The sequence below is a fragment of the Heterodontus francisci genome, chromosome 38 (genome assembly GCF_036365525.1).
Source record: "Heterodontus francisci isolate sHetFra1 chromosome 38, sHetFra1.hap1, whole genome shotgun sequence".
NCBI classification, from domain to species: Eukaryota; Metazoa; Chordata; class Chondrichthyes; order Heterodontiformes; family Heterodontidae; genus Heterodontus; species Heterodontus francisci.
This window is the reverse complement of record NC_090408.1, coordinates 27,542,824-27,565,018: the sequence shown is the minus strand read 5'-3', so window position 1 is coordinate 27,565,018 and position 22,195 is coordinate 27,542,824. Positions and strand designations below refer to the sequence as shown.

At 44.2% G+C, this 22,195-nt stretch overlaps 1 protein-coding gene across 2 annotated transcripts in view; it reads left to right on the top strand.

Annotated features, from left to right (window-relative positions):
- Positions 1-7,898: 7,898 nt before the first annotated feature.
- The window catches only part of LOC137352466 (NAD(P) transhydrogenase, mitochondrial-like), a 75,366-nt gene continuing 61,069 nt past the window's right edge, over positions 7,899-22,195 (top strand). The window contains exons 1-2 of one of the 2 annotated variants that reach the window (XM_068017948.1): positions 7,899-8,273; positions 13,378-13,570. In XM_068017948.1, coding sequence (XP_067874049.1) covers positions 13,432-13,570 — 139 coding nt within the window. In that variant the 5' untranslated portion in view covers positions 7,899-8,273; positions 13,378-13,431. Of the gene's footprint in view, positions 8,274-8,303; positions 8,449-13,377; positions 13,571-22,195 lie in introns of those variants that run through there. The other variant, XM_068017949.1, reaches the window with a different exon arrangement.

The following is a 22,195-nucleotide window of genomic DNA, read 5'->3' as shown; positions in this document are numbered from 1 at the left end:
TGAAAACTGCACCGCTAAGTCCCGTATTAAGTATTAGGAAGACCCTCCAGCCGAGGGCCGGTGAACTGGAAAGGACCCCCGCTGAGAAAAAAAGGGTACAGGCAGGCACACGGCTGGCAAAGTTTAGAAAGAGAAGGGGAAAAAGTGACCAAGGGAGCAGGTTAAAGGAAGTCCGGGAGGAATCCCGGATGAAAACCCCTACTGTCCGGTCAGCCAACCCCAACAAATGCGAAATGTTAGACCCCACATCCTCCTATGTAAATACAAATACTAGAAGCACCCCACTAGAGTTGCTACCCGCATTTAAAGGAACCTGCAGAGACAAAGAAAGACCTCCAGGGGGCACAGAAATAGTGAGGGTGATGCCTCACCTAGTTGAAGTGCCACAGGAGAGTGCCATCAAGTCTGCACAAATACCAACAGGCAGGGGTGTCCCAGAGAACAAAGGGGAGATTAGCACAGGATCCTCCCTCACAGTCAGAGAAAAAGGGAACCACCCATCCCCGGAAGCCAAAAGCCTTTGCATGACTCAGCAAAGCACTGGGATGTCAAAAAGGGGAAATTAAAGCAGCACTGGCACCCAGAAAAGACAATGTTAATAAGCTTTAGCATCATGAATGAATGAAAATGAATGAGAGAAATGCATGATTTTAACAGACAGTACTTGAAAAGGACAGAGGGGCTACTCCCTGCTCCAATTTAATCTACAATCGACTTTTGATTACCAGACGTTGAGGGTGGAGGAGCATTACAGGTTAACTGCTAAGATGGCCGAATACACAAACGGATGCGGTCACACCAGCTAGTCACATGACTAACCTGGTTTTTTTCAATTTGAACTTGTCACAGCTCAAGAACATCTTTCTCCTGTCTGCTCTTATCTCTTTCTCACCACCTTTGGAATCCATTGAAGACACAGGAACCCCAAGAGAGAAAAGTTTCCAACAGTGAACAAGGTTTAAGAAGAATACTGGGCCCCAACAAAAAGAAAGAATTACCTACAAAAGGACTCGACAGTGAGCTCGAAGCACAGTAACAAGAAACTCTTCAGATATTGGAGAGGATTCTGAGAGACAGGATTTATGATTATTTGGAAAAGCATAATTTGATTAGAGATAGTCAGCATGGCTTTGTGAGGGGCAGGTCATGCCTCACAAGCCTTATTGAATTCTTTGCGGATGTGACAAAACACATTGATGAAGGAAGAGCAGTGGATGTGGTGTATATGGATTTTAGCAAGGCATTTGATAAGGTTTCCCATGGTAGGCTCATTCAGAAAGTAAGGAGGCATGGGATACAGGGAAATTTGGCTGTCTGGATACAGAATTGGCTGGCCCATAGAAGACAGAGGGTGGTAGCAGATGGAAAGTATTCAGCCTGGAGCTCGGTGACCAGTGGTGTTCCGCAGGGATCTGTTCTGGGACCTCTGCTCTTTGTGATTTTTATAAGTGACTTGGATGAGGAAGTGGAAGGCTGGGTTAGTAAGTTTTCCGATGACACAAAGGTTGCTGGAGTTGTGGATAGTGTGGAGGGCTGTTGTAGGTTGCAACGGGACATTGACAGGATGCAGAACTGGGCTGAGAAGTGGCAGATGGAGTTCAACCTGGAAAAGTGTGAAGTGATTCATTTTGGAAGGTCGAATCTGAATGCAGAACACAGGCTTAAAGACAGGATTCTTGGCAGTGTGGAGAAACAGAGGGATCTTGGGGTCCACATCCATAGATCCCTCAAAGTTGCCACCCAAGTTGATAGGGTTGTTAAGAAGGTGTATGGTGTGTTGGCTTTCATTAACAGGGGGATTGAGTTTAAGAGCTGCGAGGTAATACTGCAGCTCTATAAAGCCCTGGTTAGACCACACTTGGAATATTGTGTTCAGTTCTGGTCGCCTCATTATAGGAAGGATGTGGAAGCTTTAGAGAGGGTGCAGAGGAGATTTACCAGGATGCTGCCTGGACTGGAGGGCATGTCTTATGAAGAAAGATTGAGGGAGCTAGGGCTTTTCTCATTGGAGCGAAGAAGGATGAGAGGTGACTTGATAGAGGTGTACAAGATGATGAGAGGCATAGATAGAGTGGATAGCCAGAGACTTTTTCCCAGGGTGGAAAGGGCTATCACCAGGGGGCATAATTTTAAGGTGATTGGAGGAAGGTTTCGGGGAGATGTCAGAGGTAGGTTCTTTACACAGAGAGTGGTGGGTGCGTGGAATGCGCTGCCAGCAGTGGTGGTAGAAGCAGATACATTAGGGACATTTAAGCGACTCTAGGATAGGTACATGGATGATAGTAGAATGAAGGGTATGTAGGTAGTTTGATCTTCGAGTAGGTTAAAGGGTCGGCACAACATCGTGGGCCGAAGGGCCTGTACTGTGCTGTACTGTTCTATGTTCTATGTTCTATATTGCCTCAAACCTCTCCACTATTTTTTTCTTCTCTTTTCTGTCTCTATTTGCGTGTGTGCATCGCGTAGCATGGGTTGCGGCATGTATCCGTAGGCATTAACTGAATTAAAGTTTTTTAGTCTAAGTTTTAATAAATTTCACTTTTCTTCTTTAAACCTAAGAAAGCCTGTTTGTGCTCATTTCTTTACCTTATAATTGGAAAGCGGTGAACAAGGATTCACCAAGGGGAGCTCAAAACACAGTGTGTTTAAAAATAAAACCCTGTTACAGTAAGACCAGGTGAAGGCTGAAAGGGACCCCTAGACACCTTTCTCACCTGGTCCTAACAAGTGTAATATTTCACTCCTTTAGTTTTCAGCCCTGAAAATACTGGCATGTGCTTGGAGTACAATTCCCTTTACCAGCTCCTGCACTTATACATCAACAGTTCCTTTCTGGCAAGGGATATGAGATAACATCTTTCTCCACCTGGTCCCAAGGTACTTTTGCACCTAAGATAATGGGATGAACTGTGATTGATAGAAACATAGAAAATAGGAGCAGGAGTAGGCCATTTGGCCCTTTGAGCTTGCTCCGTCATTCATTATGATCATGGCTGATCATCCAACTCAGTGACCTGTTCCTGCTTTCACCCCACATCCTTTGATCCCTTTAAACCCAAGAGCTATATCTAACTCCTTCTTGAAAACATACAATGTTTTGGCCACAACTGCTTTCTGTGGTAGCGAATTCCACAGGTTCACCATTCTCTGGGTGAAGAAATTACTCCTCATCTCAGTCCTGAATGTTTTACCCCGTATCCTTGGACTATGACCCCTGGTTCTGGACTCCCCCACCATCGGGAACATCCTTCCTGCATCTACCCTGTCAAGTCCTGTTAGAATTTTATAGGTTTCTATGAGATTCCCCCTCACTCTTCTGAATTCCAGCGAATATAATCCTAACCGACTCAATCTCTCCTCATACGTCAGTCCCGCCATCCCAGGAATCAGTCTGGTAAACCTTCGCTGCACTCCCTCTATAGCAAGAACATCCTTCCTCAGATAAGGAGACCTTATTTATGTCATTTCTACAGGTCAATAAGATGAAAGCAAAAGGACACACATGTAAGTTAACCATAAAAAAATGAAAGGTTAATCAATTTATTTGCACAAGGACAGCTACAATGTGGAATTCTCTGCTATAAACTATCACTGAAGCAAAGCCCATAAATTATTTTTAAAGAAACTTGGTTGTTTGGAAAAGGTGAATAATAAGGAATATGGTAAGAGAGCGGGATTAGACTTGGTTGTTTGTGGAGAAATGCGTCAGACTGTTTCTGCACTGCAACAATCTATGATTCTATGACTCATAACTAGATCACAGCAGCTGTGCAAGAGTGGGCCAGTTAACCCAACTACTAACATCCCAAAACAACTGAGTAATTCCTAGTTAAATGTGCAATGAATTTAAGTGTTAGCTATCTGATCGTAACAACAAAAAATTCTTAGCCCAGGTCTTGATTGTAAAACTTTATCACAAGATTACCGATCTTACTCAGAGGGGCCACAAAGATTTTTTTTGTAAGATGGCAGTTAGAATTGCCCCTATCAATTTGAGGTTCAAATACATTGTGGAGAAGTGTGAAGGGAGCTGTACTTAGCAACTCTATCTGACCTGGAATTGTTGATAATGTAATGTGCTGGAAGCAGAAGTTCCATTCATTATCTTTCTGCTTGATGTGCTAAAATTTCATTTAAAACAAAAAATCGACAACATAGCATACAAGGGCTGCCATTTTAACATTTTACCTGTGATTCATGTTGAAATGCATGAAATAAATATTCATTAAAATTGCATAATAGAGCCATTTAGGGGGAACCTAGATAGACATATGAGGAAGAGAGGAATACGGGCTAGATAAAGTAAAGTGGGAGGAGGTTCACATGGAGCATCAACACTGGCATGGACCAATTGGGCCAAATGACCTATTTCTTTGCACTACACTCTATGTAATTGATCCATCAGCTGCATGGGAAGAAACCTGTTGCAATAGCTGAGCGACTGTAAATTAATCAGCATGCATTTTAACATGATCAAAACATGATACTCAATGAAATGATGAACACATAGCAAAGCAGACCCTGCCGTGCAATAAGATGCAATTTAAAGTATGCATTTTGGGATGATGTGGGCCAGAAGCTGGAAACATGGAACATTGCTGAAAATTTGGCCAGCTAAGTGATAATATACATTTATCAGGAAGTTGAAATGGGTACTTATTGCATCCTTTGCCTTTATTAAATGGCACAAATTTACAATCTAATTTGCAAACATGAGGGTAAGGGGAAAAACACAAAGCAAGAGAAAATAAAGGACTATCCTTCCACTAAATTACCAAATTCTGGACCAATATCTAGTATAAACCACTAACTCCCACACCTACCTTGACTGCATTTCCTCAAATCCTGCTTTGTGTAAGGATTCTATTCATTCTCCCTGTTTCTCTGGCTCCGTCACATCTATTCTGATTATGCCACCTTCCATACCAGTGCTTCTGATATGTCTTCCTTTTTCCTCAACAGTAGATTCCCCTTCACCATGGTTAACAGTGCCCTAGGGCATGTCCATTCCATTTCCTGCACCTCTGCCCTCACCACTTCCCTTGTCCTCACTTTCCACCTCACCAGCCTCCACATTCGAGAGAACATCCTCTGCCATTTCTGCATCTTCCCCTCTCAACACTCTGAAGGCACTATGCCCTCTGCGACACCCTGGTTCACTCCTCAATCACCCCCACAGCCTCTCAACTTCCCAGGAAAGGAGAAGCAACACCTGCCCCTTTAAGTCCTTCCTTCCCCCAAATGAAACAGCAATTTACTTGTATTTCTTTCAATTTAATATACTCTATTCACTGCTCGCGATTTAGTCTCTTCTATATGAGGGAAACCAAATATGGATTGGGTGACTTCTTTGCAGAACACCCCCATTCAGTGCACAAGCATAACCCCGACCCTGGTAATTTTCCGCCCCACTCCCACTTTGTCCTCAGTTTCCTTCTTTCTTTGGCCTCCTTATCTCGAGAGACAATGGGTAAGCGCCTGGAGATGGTCAGTGGTGTGTGGAGCAGCTCCTGGAGTGGCTATAAAGGCCAATTCTAGAGTGACAGGCTCTTCCACAGGTGCTGCAGAAAAATTTGTTTGTCGGGGCTGTTACACAGTTGGCTCCCCTCTTGCGCTTTTGTCTTTTTTCCTGCCAACTGCTAAGTCTCTTCGACTCGCCACACTTTAGCTCCGCCTTTATGGCTGCCCGCCAGCTCTGGCGAACGCTGGCAACTGACTCCCACGACTTGTGATCAATGTCACAGGACTTCATGTCGCATTTGCAGACGTCTTTAAAGCGGAGACACGGAAGGCCGGTGGGTCTGATACCAGTGGCGAGCTCGCTGTACAATGTGTCTTTGGGGAGCCTGCCATCTTCCATGCGGCTCACATGGCCAAGCCATCTCAAGTGCCGCTGACTCAGTAGTGTGTATAAGCTGGGGATGTTGGCCGCCTCGAGGACTTCTGTGTTGGAGATACGGTCCTGCCACCTGATGCCAAGTATTCTCCGCAGGCAGCGAAGATGGAATGAATTGAGACGTCGTTCTTGGCTGACATACGTTGTCCAGGCCCCACTGCCATAGAGCGAGGTACTGAGGGCACAGGCTTGATACACTCGGACTTTTGTGTTCCATGTCAGTGCACCATTTTCCCAAACTCTCTTGGCCAATCTGGACATAGCAGTGGAAGCCTTTCCCATGCGCTTGTTGATTTCTGCATCTAGAGACAGGTGATAGTTGAGCCTAGGTAGGTGAACTCTTGAACCACTTCCAGAGCGTGGTCGCCAATATTGATGGATGGAGCATTTCTGACGTCCTGCCCCATGCTGTTCGTTTTCTTGAGACTGATGGTTAGGCCAAATTCATTGCAGGCAGCCGCAAACCTGTCGATGAGATTCTGCAGGCACTCTTCAGTGTGAGATGTTAATGCAGCATCGTCAGCAAAGAGGAGTTCCCTGATGAGGACTTTCCGTACTTTGGACTTCACTCTTAGACGGGCAAGGTTAAACAACCTGCCCCCTGATCTTGTGTGGAGGAAAATTCCTTCTTCAGAAGACTTGAACGCATGTGAAAGCAGCAGGGAGAAGAAAATCCCAAAAAGTGTGGGTGCGAGAACACAGCCCTGTTTCACGCCACTCAGGATAGGAAAGGGGTCTGATGAGGAGCCACCATGTTGAATTGTGCCTTTCATATTGTCATGGAATGAGGTGATGATACTTCGTAGCTTTGGTGGACATCTAATCTTTTCTAGTAGTCTGAAGAGATCACGTCTGCTGACGAGGTCAAAGGCTTTGGTGAGATCAATGAAAGCAATGTAGAGGGGCATCTGTTGTTTGCGGCATTTCTCCTGTATCTGACGAAGGGAGAACAGCATGTCAACGGTCGATCTCTCTGCACAAAAGCCACACTGTGCCTCAGGGTAGACGCGCTCGGCCAGCTTCTGGAGCCTGTTTAGAGCGACTCGAGCAAAGACTTTCCCCACTATGCTGAGCAAGGAGATTCCACGGTAGTTGTTGCAGTCATCGCGGTCACCTTTGTTTTTATAGAGGGTGATGATATTGGCATCGCGCATGTCCTGAGGTACTGCTCCCTCGTCCCAGCACAGGCATAGCAGTTCATGTAGTGCTGAGAGTATAGCAGGCTTGGCACTCTTGATTATTTCAGGGGTAATGCTGTCCTTCCCAGGAGCTTTTCCACTGTCTGGAGAATCAATGGCATCACTGAGTTCCGATTTTGTTGGCTGTCTGTCCAGATCATCCATAACTGGTAGAGGCTGGGCTGCATTGAGGGCAGTCTCAGTGACAACATTCTCCCTGGAGTACAGTTCTAGGTAGTGCTCAACCCAGTCTGCTACACTGTTCAAATGAAGCTTTACATAAGCTTGAGGAACGGCACCTCATCTTTCAATTAGGCACTTTACACCTTGCAGACTCGACAGTGAGTTCAACAATTCCATGTCATAACCTCTGCCCCTACTTTTTGAATGGTAGCTGTTGGTGATGTTTCTGCAATTTGCATTTACACCTCCTTTAGACCCCTCATCCCTTTTGTCATTCAATCTCTCCTGCCTTCCACCTTTAGACCTTCCCTCTTGTTCTTTCCTCTCCTTCACACCCCCCCCCCCCCCCTTTTCCTGCCTCTACCGGTTAAAACCTGACCCATCTCGAACTTTTTCCAGTTCTGATCAATGGTCAATGACCTGAAACGTTGACTCTTGTTTCTCTCTGCAGATATTGCCTGACCTGCTGAGCATTTTCTGTTTTTAATGTCACTATAAGAGCATTTTTCACTCGTTTCCCCCCTCCCGTGCGCTTCTGATGCAGTTTGCTTTGACATTGAGAAGGAGGAACCGTGAGAGAAACCCATTAAATGGGGAAGCTGTTAAAACATTGACATTGGATCCAGTCAGCACAGCCAGGCTTATGAAAAGCAGCAGCAACTGAGAATGGGGAATGAAGGCAGGGAAGGGATTAACCAAATGACTGGAGCCTGCTGAGAGAGAGAGAGAGAAAACATTTTCTCCCACATTGCTCGCAGTGCCGGGTTCCGCCGCGAATTCGAGCCTTCTTCCTGCCGCAGAATCACATGAGGGTTTATTTTAAGAGAGAGAAAAGCGGTGACCGGCGTCTGACGTGGTGAAGGTCACAGGCGGTGCAGGAGGAGGGGGGAAAATCCCGCCCACTGCCTCCCTCGCCCTCTCTGTGTCTCTCTCTCTCTCTGTGGTCCCGGCTGGCGGAGTGTTGGGGGGATTCGCTGCCCCGGCTCGGCCCGCTCACACTGACCTGCGGGGTTCAGGTGGGTTTTACACAGGCTGCTGCCTGTCGCGGGGGCGGATGATGATGTGTTTTGTGTGCGAGGCCGGCCCGCCGCCTCTTTCTCTCTCTCTCTCTCGACCGCAGCCAATGGCCTGATCAGCAGGATCGATCCAATAGGGAAAAGTGCAGCTTATTGAGGAGTTTTAACCTACACGGTCAGTGTGTGCGATTAATCCAGCAGTCGATTTTTTTTTTTTGCAAAGCAAATGATCTGAATTCTCACAAGCTATGTTTTGTTTTTTCTCCTTTTGGCCTGTCTTGCCTCTTTGATTTGCTGTCCTATTCATTCTTCCTACTTCATAATATTGACCTAAGTCCAAAACAATACCCGATCAGTAAAGATTTGAGTCGACTTTATTTTTTGACACGTGGAGCAACGATGAAGCGTCGCTGCTGTTTTTTTTTCTCCCTTTGCCCTTCTCTCTGTCCTTTAGTGTCATTGTCCTCTGTTGCCATTAGTCGCCTTGGTCTCTTGTTTGGCGAGAACTGTGTATTGTGACCCAGTTACATACCCTGCTGAGTTCAGTATCTTTTAAACTCCCTAGCAATGCCTGAATTATGGAATGATTATTTTGCAAAGCAATACTACCGGAGAGGGAGGAGGGAGGAGAGGAGGAGGAGGAGGGGGGGGGGGGAACTGCTTCATTCATTCGAGCAAAGGTCATCTGACTAGATTTTTGTCCATATATTGCTCACAGGTGGAAAATCTCATCCAGATATTTAATTTCTCTGCCTAAGAAAGACATTTCATATCCCACAGAGATAGTAGTCATCTGGGACACACTCCCAGAAAAGGGTGTTTCTTTTGGAGTCCATTCACACCATTTAATAGGGAACTGAGTTGACATCTCTTGGGAAGAGGTATTGGGGTTAGAGAATTATTAATAGCATTGTTCCCCCAGATTTTCCTATTCTTGCTTAGCTGAGAGGTCAGAGAAGGGATTTTGCTTTAAAGAACAGGATCAGGTGGTGGTGGAGTATGGTGTAAAGTTGACAAAATAATTTCACTTTTTTTATTCTTTCATGAGATGCGAGAATTGCTGGCAAGGTCATAATTTGTTGCCCATTCCAGCTGCCATTGAGAAGGTGGTGGTGAGCTGGTTTCTTGAACCGCTGCAGTGCATCTGATGCGAGTACTTCCATAGTGCTGTTAGGAAGGGAGTTCCAGGATTTCGACCCAGCAGTGATATAGTTCCAATCAGGATGGTGTGTGGCTTGGAGGGAAACTTGCTGGTGGTGGTGTTCCCATGCGTCTATTGCCCTTGTCCTTCTAGGTGGTAGAGTTCGCGGGTCTGGAAGGTGCTGTCGAAGGAGTCTTGGTAGTTGTTACAGTGCATCTTGTATATGGTACACAATGCTGCCGTTGTGCATCGGTGGTGAATGGAGTGAACGTTTAAGTTGATGGATGGGGTGCCAGTCGAGCGGACTGCTTTGTCCTGGATGGTGTCAAGCTTCTTGACTGTTCTTGGAGCCACGCTCATCCAGGCAAATGACTTGTGCCTTGTGGACAGGCTTTAGCGAATCAGAAGATGAATTACTCGCTGCAGAATTCCCAGACTTTGACATGCTGTTGTAATCACAGTATTTCTGGACAATGGTAACCCCCAGGATGTTTGGTGGAGGGTTTCAGCAATGGAAATGCAATTGAATGTCAAGGGGAGATGGTTGGATTCGCCACTTATCAACCCGAGCCTGAATGTTGTCCAGGTCTTGCTACATATGGACACAGGCTGCTTCAGTATCTGAGGGTTGAGAATGGTACTGAACATAGTGCAATCGGCAGCAAACATCTCCACTTCTGACCTTTTGATGGAGAGAAGGTCATTGATGAAGCAGCTGAAGCTGGTTGGGCCTAGGACACTGCCCTGAGGAACTCTTGCAGTGATTGGGACTGAGATGGTTGGCCTCCAACAACCACAACCATCTTTCTTTGTGCTAGGTATGACTCCAACCAGTGGAGACTTTTCCCCCTGATTCCCAGTGACTTCAGTTTGGCTAGGGCTCCTTGATATACCACACTTAGTCAAATGCTGCTTTGATGTCAAGGGCAGTCACTCTCATCTCTTTTGATTTCAGCTCTTTTGTCCATGTTTGAACCAAGGCTGTAATGAGGTCAGGAGTTGAATGGCCCTGGCAGAATCCAATCTGAGCTTCAGTGAGAGGTTATTGCTATGTAAGTGCTGCTTGATAGCACTGTTGATGACACTTCCCTCGCTTTGCTGATGATCAAGAGGAGGCTGATGGGGCAGTAATTGACCAGATTGGATTTGTCTTGCTTTTTGTGGATAGGATATACTTGGGCAATTTTCCACATTGTCGGGTAGATGCCAGTGTTGTAACAGTACTAGAACAGCTTAACTAGGGGCCTAGCTAATTCTGGAGCAGAAGTCTTCAGTTCCAGTGCTGGGATGTTGTCAGGACCCATAACCTTTGCTGTAGCCAGTGCCTTTAGCTGTTTCTTGATATCACGTGGAGTGAATCGAATTGGCTGAAGATTGGCATCTGTGATGCTGGGGACCTCAAGGAGGCGGAGGTGGATCATCCGCACTTCTGGCTGAAGATGGTTACAAATACTTCAGCCTAGTCTTTTGCACATGGACTCTGGATAGAGCATACTCGGGCCAAATGACCTTCTCACTGCAGACATTTTGATGTATTTGAGTGTATTGTGATAAAGCTTTCAAACCAAAGAATCAGAAATTAATAAAATTATGGTTGTTTAAAAATGTGCATGTATAATAACCTCCATCAGCAACTCAAACACTTAATTTCAACTCTAAAGTTTCATATGTCCAACTTTCTCCTGTTCACGAATATTATTAGACAGTCTGAATTTTTTATAGTCGCTGTATGTTTTTTCTTGTTTGAAACCACTGCTTTATGATTGCCAGAATTTGTGATACATCCTTTCTGTGGTACTGTGTGTTTTTACAATCAGCATTACATTTGGAGTAATGATCAACTGATTTTTAATAATGTCCAAGTGGGAATGTTCCACTGCATTGCAGTTCTATGCCTGAATGATACTAACTCCCTGCTATTGCAGGAAAGTAGTCCCTCCAATTTCTGGAGGCTCTGGAGCTGCAGAATATATTCGCATCAACCTGAATAATGCAGCAGTTATTGCTAGTGAATTTTTTAAATTTCTGCACACTGTTAAACATCTTCCCTTTACCCTTCCAAAACTCTCCCAATTTTTTGCTGCAAAATACTTGAAATTAAGATTTCCAAAGTGGGAAGAGTGTTGTATTCTCCAGTACATTGTGATCTGTCACATTCATGAGCTTAGTAAGAACTAGATTGAGAAAGGATAAGCAAATGTCATGTTAAACCGTTTATAGTTGTCAGTAAGAGCTTATTTTTCAAACTTTTCTCAAATCAAACCCGGGTGCCAGAGGTGACAAAACAGTGTTCAAAACACAAATAACAAACATTGGTTCCATTTTTCTCTCTCATCCTCCTACAACCAGATTTCTTACATTATTGTACTTCCCCCAGATTTTTCACAAACATGAGCACAGGAGGATAGTATATGCCAATGAATTTTAATTATATTTATCAATACAGTTTAGCTTGGATCATTTTCTTCAGCCACTTACCTTATTTCATTTCCATATTAGTATTTATCCAGCAGCAGGAAAGTAGAAATATGTTTCTGTTGCGACACTGTCAATATTGTGATTGGGCCACATTGATGTTTCATTTTTCCTGTATGTTCTGTCCTGATAAATTATAAGTAAAACTGTCCATAGAACTATTGTAATAGTGAAAGACAAAAAAAAAGCTCTGTGGGTGTACCTACACCAGATGGACTGCAGTGGTTCAAAAAGGTGTCTCACAGCCACCTTCTCAAGGACAGTTAGGGATGGGGCAACAAATGCTGGCCTTGCCATGAAATAATAAGAAAAATTGAATGGTTGCAGCTTACATAATTAACTAGAAAAGATTTGCAGACCATAGTAGATCCAAGCAAAGGCACTTTAAATAAAAAAAAATGTATTTATTTTATAGATGTGGCTGGGGACGGAATTTATACCTGTGCAATATTTAGGGTGAAGTGGTCAAGCATAGAAGCAGCAATGCAAAGGTACTTAGAGAAAAGGTATCGAATTTTGGAAGATAATTGACAACAGGGAAAGTGGATGATTTGGCATTCAAAGTTAGGAGTGATAAAAGTGCATCATGGAAGAAGCCCCAACCCAGAAGAACTGAAGCATTAATAAGGATGCAAGGATGAATAGAGCAAGTTGGTGATAGCAGCTTTGTAGTAGCAGATATCAGTGAGTTTGAGTATAATAATGACTACAAAGGGCACTAAAGTGAAATCTGAGTTAATAGATATGCAGAAATTGGTTAGCCTCAGAAATATAATTGTTCATACATATCACAATGTTAAAATTCATCAATAATCAGATCAATAAGCCAGATATGTATTCATATGTTTAAGGACAGTTCACTTTCCCTTCTTTTGAATTCTTATCTTGGTATCAGAAGGTCTTTTATTGTTTGAGAATTTCACAATCAGCCTTGAAACTGATAATGATAAATTTTTTTCACGTTATACTTTAAGCTCTTTAGTTTATTTCACTTGGATCAAGATCAGTTTCATGAACTTTTCAATCAACTCCTTATAATAACTTATGGGTGTAATCAAGAGGTAAACTTATTGATCCTGCATTCCAGTAAGAAGTTCTGCTTGAAGAGTGCATGGTTCAGAGAGTAGGCGCTATGCTGTCATAGTACTTTTCTCGGCTCGTGCTCCCATTGGGCGTCGGATTGGCAAATACATCCTGCGGTCTTTTAACTGCAATAGCCGAATTACAACCTTTAATCTTCAGATGATCGATAATCCACCCCATGCCATTAGAATATGGTACCATACCTATTCAGTCAAGGAATCTTGAATTTACCATTAGCTAACAGAAATGTTTCTGCTCATGACCAGCCAGTGCTTTACAATGTATGATGTTACAGGAGTCTTAATAGTATTAGTGTTGTGATGCCAGGTCAAGATGCTGGTTTCATGGGAATGCTGGCTTTCCTGTTATCCTCATTTCAAGTGTTTTTTTTCCCTTTCCTTCTAGGGTGGCTTGATTTTAAAATACGGACAGAACAACAATCTTAACCGACTACTCATCATGGCCAGTTTATTCCGTGGTGCGATGTGCTGCTCTTTATCATTGTTTCACAGTGTACCAGCTGTGACAGTTAAGCGAACGCCTTGCAAACGTTATTTTAGAACTTACCAAGTTTTGCAAAACCAGCAAGCAGTTAAAGGTAAACGTTTTTTTTGTTGACTTGTAGTTTGTTACATATCTCACTTTAGTTAAACAAGGAGTGTGCATCTTTATTTCACATCCTTTAAGACCTTCTGACTGTTTTGATATCTTTAACTATCCAGTAGCGTTTTGTTTGTTACTCTCGTGTGCTCACGGTGTATAACACAAATTCCACTCCATTCTGTTTGTATAACCTCATGAAAAACATAGAGCTTTGCATGCATTAAATGATTAATATGGGTGGTCTGATGGATGTGGAGAATTGTGATTATTTGTAAAGGCTGTAATACTGACCAAACTGCAGAATCAGCTTGTGCTTCGTTTTAATGTCAGTATATGAACAAGAGTATATTTTATGTTTGAATTTATTAGCATGAAGTCTGCACATTGTTCTCCATGTGCTGGTCATGTATAATAAATATTTTAGAAAAGTCAAATAATGGTGAATGTAATTTTACCATCTTAAAGTTCTTATCTCGCTTTCTTTATGTAAAAGAGCACCAGTATTCTTTACATTTGACTGCCATGTTGTGCATGTTATAATTTATTGGGTTACACAGGAAAAGTAATTCACCTTACTGCAGGTCTGTTTTAACTGGTCTGCCTTTCCGAGGCCCATGTTGGGCAGCATTCCCAGCTACTGTTTATAATAACTGGAACTTGAGACAGCATCTCTGTCAATAAAGGAGTGGTGTGTGAAACCAGCACATGTGCAGTAAAAAGGGAGCAGTTGAGAGCTGTACATAGATTCATATGGAGCTTGTGTAAGGAAACCGTGTCTTCCAGTACCGACAGTAACTTTAATGTATTGATCAAATTGCATTAAAACGTGATATAACCTTATTTATTCTATGGTCAAGAGGCAAAATGGAACCGTAGAAGTTTACAGCACACAAGGATTTGCCTCATCGTGCCAGCTTTTTACCAGAGGCAAAATGAATTTAAAAAAGATCTACAGTATTCTCAGGATGTGGACATCGCTGGCAAGGCTGGCATCTATTCCCCATCCCTGCTTAACCTAAGGAGGGCCTGATGGGCCACCTTTCTCCCCATAGCCCTGTCCTCCTTTGCTTCTAATATTGAAACAATTTTCCTTTTTTAAAAAAAGATGCAATTTTTTTTTTATTCATTCACGGGATGTGGGCGTCACTGGCCAGGCCAGCATTTATTGCCCATCCCTAATTGCGCTTGAGAAGGTGGTGGTGAGCTGCCTTCTTGAACCTCTGCAGTCCATGTGGGGTAGGTACACGCACAGTGCTGTTAGGAAGGGAGTTCCAGGATTTTGACCCAGCGACAGTGAAGGAACGGCGATATAGTTCCAAGTCAGGATGGTGTGTGACTTGGAGGGGAACTTGCAGATGGTGGTGTTCCCATGTATTTGCTGCAGTGCATCTTGTAGATGGTACACACTGCTGCCACTGTGCGTCGGTGGTGGAGGGAGTGAATGTTTGTAGATGGGGTGCCAATCAAGCGGGCTACTTTGTCCCAGATGGTGTCAAGCTTCTTGAGTGCTGTTGGAGCTGCACCCATCCAGGCAAGTGGAGAGTATTCCATCACACTCCTGACTTGTGCCTTGTAGATTGTGGACAGGCTTTGGGGAGTCAGGAGGTGAGTTACTCGCCTCAGGATTCCTAGCCTTTGACCTGCTCTTGTAGCCACAGTATTTATATGGCTACTCCAGTTCAGTTTTCGGTCAATGGTAGCCCCTAGGATGTTGATAGTGGGGGATTCAGCGATGGCAATGCCATTGAATGTCAAGGGGAGATGGTTAGATTCTCTCTTGTTGGAGATGTTCATTGCCTGGCACTTGTGTGGCGTGAATGTTACTTGCCACTTATCAGCCCAAGCCTGGATATTGTCCAGGTCTTGCTGCATTTCTACACAGACTGCTTCAGTACCTGAGGAGTCGAGAATGGTGCTGAACATTGTGCAATCATCAGCGAACATCCCGACTTCTGACCTTCTGATTGAAGGAAGGTCATTGATGAAGCAGCTGAAGATGGTTGGGCCTAGGACCCTACCCTGAGGTACTCCTGCAGCGATGTCCTGGAGCTCAGATGATTGACCTCCAACAACCACAACCATCTTCCTTTACGCTAGGTATGACTCCAGCCAGCGGAGGGTTTTCCCCCTGATTCCCATTGACCTCAGTTTTGCTAGGGCTCCTTGATGCCATACTTGGTCAAATGCTGCCTTGATGTCAAGGGCAGTCACTCTCACCTCACCTCTTGAGTTCAGCTCTTTTGTCCATGTTTGAACCAAGGCTGTAATGAGGTCAGGAGCTGAGTGGCCCTGGCGGAACCCAAACTGAGCATCACTGAGCAGGTTGTTGCTAAGCAAGTGCCACTTGATGGCACTGTTGATGACACCTTCCGTCACTTTACTGATGATTGAGAGTAGGCTAATGGGGCGGTAGTTGGCCGGGTTAGATTTGTCCTGCTTTTTGTGTACAGGACATACCTGGGCAATTTTCCACATTGCAGGGTAGATGCCAGTGTTGTAGCTGTACTGGAACAGCTTGGCTAGGGGCGCGGCAAGTTCTGGAGCACAGGTCTTCAGTACTATTGTCGGAATGTTGTCAGGCCCCATAGCTTTTGCAGTATCCAGCGCCTTTAGTCGTTTCTTGATATCACGTGGAGTGAATCGAATTGGCTGAAGTTTGGCATCTGTGATGCTGGGGACTTCAGGAGGAGGCCAAGATGGAGCATCAACTTGGCACTTCTGGCTGAAGATTGTTGCAAATGCTTCAGCCTTATCTTTCGCACTGATGTGCTGGGCTCCTCCATCATTGAGGATGCGGATATTTGTGGAGCCACCTCCTCCAGTTAGTTGTTTAATTGTCCACTACCATTCACGGCTGGATGTGGCAGGTAGTTGTTTAATTGTCCACCACTGCAGAGCTTAGATCTGATCTGTTGGCTATGGGATCGCTTCGCTCTGTCTATCGCATGCTGCTTACGCAGTTTGGCATGCAAGTAGTCCTGGGTTGTAGCTTCTCCAGGTTGACACCTCATTTCGGCGTATACCTAGTGGTGCTCCTCGCATGCCCTCCTGCACTCTTCATTGAATCCATGTCTTCAACGTTCCATGCTCCAATATGAAGACTCTTAACTCTCCTAACCCTTCTCTCTCTTCTCAGTGACAATTTTAAATCGATATAATGTTTCAGTTCACAGCAATAATCTCCAGTTGCAGAATATATTTTAATGTTTCGAGGAAATCCCCAACACAGTTCTGAACTTGCAACTATGAGACAAAGTGGTTGTATGTAATAAACAGCAATTTTGTGTGTGTGTGTGTGTTTTAACGCTGTACTTATTGTATAGCAGTGCATTTCCTTTACATAAGTTGTTCAGGGAGGCTGCAGACATCAAGTAAATTTAAAGTTTTTGAAATTCTAATCTGGTCCCTAGTTCATTTACAAGTCCTGTGTATCCCAAATACTAATGTTTAAAGCAAAATTGTCAAACATTGACCAAAGCTGCTCTTTGACAGGAAAAATAAAAATTGGTTTATGAAAAGTAATTCAAGTCTTTACCTATTAATCCTGCATGGAAACAAAGGTGAGGTTTTCTGCTTTTTCCCCCGGCAGCCTGCAATTGTCAGATACTTAGTTTGATGGGTGGAAAATCATGGATTGGTGAGGACTTAAAAAATTGAATCATCCATGAATTTGAATGAAGATATTGTAAAGGGCACAGCAAAGCGGAAATTTACTGTTTATAAAAATATTGAACACTTTGATTTAAGTCCCTGCACCATAAAAAGAAAAACCTGAAATGTTAAATAACCTGGGATAAAAGTTGGTGGAATATAGAGTAGCTCAAACAATGCCTGCAATAAATAGGTATGGGACATTACTCGAACCAAAATCCACATAATATACTGTGTTTATGAATATTTCTGAATTATTTGTAATCTCTATCCCCTTCCCTATTGCTGTCATCCACTGTTTTTTGCTGTATCTGGCAATCAAGCATGCTACTGTTGATATCACTCCAAAATCAACTGAAGGGAAGCACCATTATGTGGAAATGGACTGGGCCGCCAATCTCTGCTACCTCCTGTCATGCTGCTCCATTTAGCCTGACCTGATGTCATTTAGCAAGCATTGCAAGTTTTTAATAGGTGTGTTCAAAATCAGTTAGAGTGGAATTTGAACTCATCACTGGTTAGAAGTCCAACAAAATAAAACTATCAATCCATTTCTGTAGCCATTTAGCTGCTTTTATAACTTTATCTACGAGTATGGTACTGTAGTGGTAATAGTACTCGACTAGCAGGTTGAGAGTTCAAATCCTATCATGGTAACTTGTGAAATATCAGGGTGACAGTAGTACAGTGATTATAGTAATCCAGAGACCTGGACTAATAACAGAATGCAAGTTCAAATTCCACTATGACAATTTCAGAATTTGAATTCAGATTTTCAAAATCTAGGAATAAAGAAACCTAGTCAGTAAAAGTGTCCATGAAGCTTTTGGCTTGTCATAAAAACACCATAGGTTCACTCATGTCCTGCAGGCAGGAAACCTGTCATTGCCCTTAGCCGATATGTGACTCCTTTCCTGCATCAATTTGCGTGACTCTTGAATGTGCTCTAAAATGGCCCAGCCTGTTACTTAATTCTATCAAAGCAATGGAGCAGTTCGAAAAAAAAACCCCACCACCACTTTCTCAAGGGAAACTAAAATGGGCCTTGCCTGTGACTCCCACACCCTGAGAACAAAGAAAATGAATACATCTGGTAATTTATGGTGTAGCACCAGGAGGGAAAGAACATAAAGGAATGTGTCATCATTACCCAATCTGACTTGTATGTGATTCTGAATAAAAATTGTTGATTCTTGACGACAACAACAACAACTCACATTTAGTTAGTGCTGTTAATGTAGAAAAGCATCCCTGGGTGCCTCACAGAGGTGTAATCAGACAAAAATGAACACCTAGTTAATAAAGGAGATATTATGAGGAGTGACCAGAAACTTGGTCAAAGAAATGGGGAGGCCGAGGGGCTTGGGGAGCAAATTCCAGATTTTGAGACTTGGATGATTGAAGGCATGATGCCACGGGTGGGGTGAAGTGAGAGGAGGATATGGAAATCAGTGAAATTGAGATTTGGGGACAGGGGTTGTAGAGCTGGTTATAGAAATTGAGAGGGGTGAGGCAATGAAGGGCTGTAACACAAGGACGAGAATTTTAAATTGAACGCATTGGGGGATTGTGAGCCAGTGTAAATGAGTCAGCACAGCAATGATGGATGTAAAGGACTTGGTGTGGGATAAGATACTCGCAGCAGTTTTGCTTGAGCTAATGTTTACACAGGGTAGAAGATGGAAGGCAAACCACAAGAGCATTTAAATGGTTGAATCTGGAGGTGTCAGGCATAGATGAGGATTTCAGCAACAGGTAGGCAGACGTGAGCAATGTTACAGATTTTGTAATGGAGAAGATAATGGCATTGGAAGCTTAATTCAAGGTTGCAAACATTCTGTTTCAGCCTGAGAGGTTTGGCTGGGAGGGATATAGTCCTGAGTTTATGGTGGAGGCTGGAGACGATGGTTTCCCATTGTTTAACAGGCTTTTCCAAGAGTGAATATCAGACAATCAGTCTGACAACACAGAGGTAGTGGAGGGGTCAAGAATGGTGGAGGAGAGGTAGGGCTGAGATTCACCAGTGTGGATGCGGGCATTGACCTAACGTCTACAGATGATGCTGCCATGGAGCAGCAAGTAGGAGTGGAGAGGGCCAGTGATAGAACCTTGGGGGAACCCAGAAATTAATGGTGTGCAAGTGGAAAGAGAAACCATTTCTGGAGATACTCCACATTTTGGATAGGTGAGAGTGGAGCCAAGCGAGGGTGGTCCTAATGAGCTGGACAGTGAGTGTCATTGCAGTAGGATAGTGTGATTGACTGTTGCCATCATACCATATGGAAGAATACAAGCATATTGCTGTTCTGAGAAAAGAATAACTTTATTATATTAAGACTGTGTAACTCATTTAATTTTCAGCTCCATTGGTAGTGTTATTTGATACCACTTGGTTATTTATATCTCAGCAAACCCCTGGGTTGGTGTTGCTTGACCTTTTACGCTGCAGCAAGCACTCCTGTTGAGTAAACATAAATCAGTATTGTAATCAGCCATTTTCTGTTACATTATTAAAAAGATTAGGGTGACCTGATGGCACAGCAGACCAAGATACTTGTCTGTTGTTCCATGAACAGAAAAACACAAGCAATAGGAGCAGGAGTAGACCATATGGCCCATCGAGCTTGCTCCACCATTCAATACGATCACGGCTGATCTTGGGCTTCAATTCCACTTTCCTGCCCTCTCCCCATTTCCTTTGATTCCCTGCGTGACCAAAAATCTATCTATCTTATCCCAGCCTTAAATGTATTCAACGATGGAGTATCCACAATCCTCTGGGGTAGAGAATTCCAAAGAATAATAACCCTTTGAGTGTTGTAATTTCTCCTCATCTCAGTCTTGAATGAATAACCCCTCATTCTGAGACTGTGTCCCCATGTTCTAGATTGACCAATGGTAACAATCTCTCAGTTTCTACCCTATCAAGCCCTTTCAGAATCAGTGATTACTGACAACGCAGCCGGCAGCTTATGTCATCCGACTGCGCCAATCTGCACACATGCGCAGATTGGTTCCTACCCTCTGCGAATGCGTTGCGTTCCGCAGTGCCAGGACTGGTTGGCGCATGCGCAGATGACATCATCGCGTAACGCGGGCAGATGGTGGGGGGGATCCGGGCTGGAGAGGGGGTGGGGTGAAGAGGGGGTCTGGGGAGCGGGTAGAGAGTGGGTGCGGGGAGAATGCGGTCGAAGACCTTGCTGGTGGCGGGTGCGCTCTCCTTCCCTCCGCCGCCCGCTCCCTCACCCCACCACCCGCCTGCTCCCTCACCCCCCTTCCCACTCGCTCACAGCATTCCCCCCCCCCCCCCCCCCCAACCGCTTGCTCACCGCCCACTTGCCAAACCCCAACCGCTGGCTCACCTACCCGCCCGCCCGCTTGCTCCCTCCCCTCCCCGGCCATTGTGTGCTGCCATGTGTTTAGGTTGCCATCATGTGATTATTTGAACAGCGCCATCTTTAATCCTGGCAGCTGCTTGACGTCGCAGACTGTGACGTTTTAGTGGCACAGGCTGCATTTGCGCATGTGCCATTGCAGTTGTCAGCAAATGCAGCCTTTCAGAATCTTGTAAGTCTCAATTAGATCGCCTCTCATTCATCTAAATTCCAGAGAACATAGGCCCAATTTACTCAGCCTCTCATCATAGGACAACACCCTCATCCCAGGGACTAATTTAGTAAATCTTTGCTGCACTTCCTCCAGTGCAAGTATATCCTTTCTTAAATGTGGAGACTAAAACTGCACGCAGTATTCCAGGTGCAGTCTAACTAAAGCCCTGTACAATTTTAGTAAGTCTTCTTTATTCCTGTATTCCAATCCCCTTGCAATAAAGGCCCAAATGCTATTCGCCTTCCTAACAGTCTGCTGCGCCTGCGTGTTAACTTTGTGTGTTCCTTGTACGAGTACGCCCAAATCTCTGAACATCAAAACGTACCAGTTTCACACTTTAAAAAAAAAAAAAATTCTGCTTTTCTATTTTTACGACCAAAGTGAACAACTTCACACTTCCCTACATTATACTCCATTTGCCATCTTGTTGCCGACTCACTTAACTTGTCTATATCTCTTTGCAGCCTCTCTACGTCCTCCCCGCAGCTTACCTTTCCACCGAGTTTTGTATCATCAGCAAACTTAGATACATTACTCCCTTGTCTCTTCATCCGAGTCATTAATATAGAATGTAAATAGCTGAAGCCCCAGCACTGATCCTTGCAGCACCCCACTATTCACTGCCTGCCAACTTGAAAATGCCCCATTTATGCCCACTCTCAGATTCCTGTCTGTTAACCAGCCCTCTATTCACGCTAATATATTACCCCCAACACCATGAGCCCTGAAGTGCTAGCAAGCAAGGCCACATCCATGTGATTTCCTGATCTCAGCTGGACCACCATCAGGAAAATGCCAAACGATGGATGATGATTTCACACAGAGTGTTCGAGAAAACCAGATACCAAGTCAATTTAGATTGGCCTTATGTTCAAAGCATTATTTAGAATAAGATCACTGGCTGCATTTGGATAAAGAAGCCCTTTTTTTATTTATCATGGGATGCAAGCATTGCAGACAAGGTCAGCATTTGTTGTCCATCTCTAATTGCCCTTGAGAAGGTGGCGGTGAAGCACCTTGAACTGCTATAGCCCATGTGGTGTAGATATATTCATAATGCTGTAAGGAGGGAGTTCCAGTTTTTTCACCCAGCAACAGTGAAGGAACAGTGATATAGTTCCAAATCAGGATGGCGTGTGACTTGGAGTGGAGCTTGCAGGTGGTGGTGTTCCGATGCATTTGCTGCCTTTGTCCATCTAAGTGGTAGAGGTCGCGGGTTTGGAAGGTACTGTTGAAGGAGGCTTGGCGAGTTGCTGCAGTATATTTTATAGATGATACACACTACTGCCATTGTGGACCTAGTGGAGGGAGTGAATGTTGAAGGTGATGGATGGGGTGCTCGTCAGGAGGGCTGCTTTGT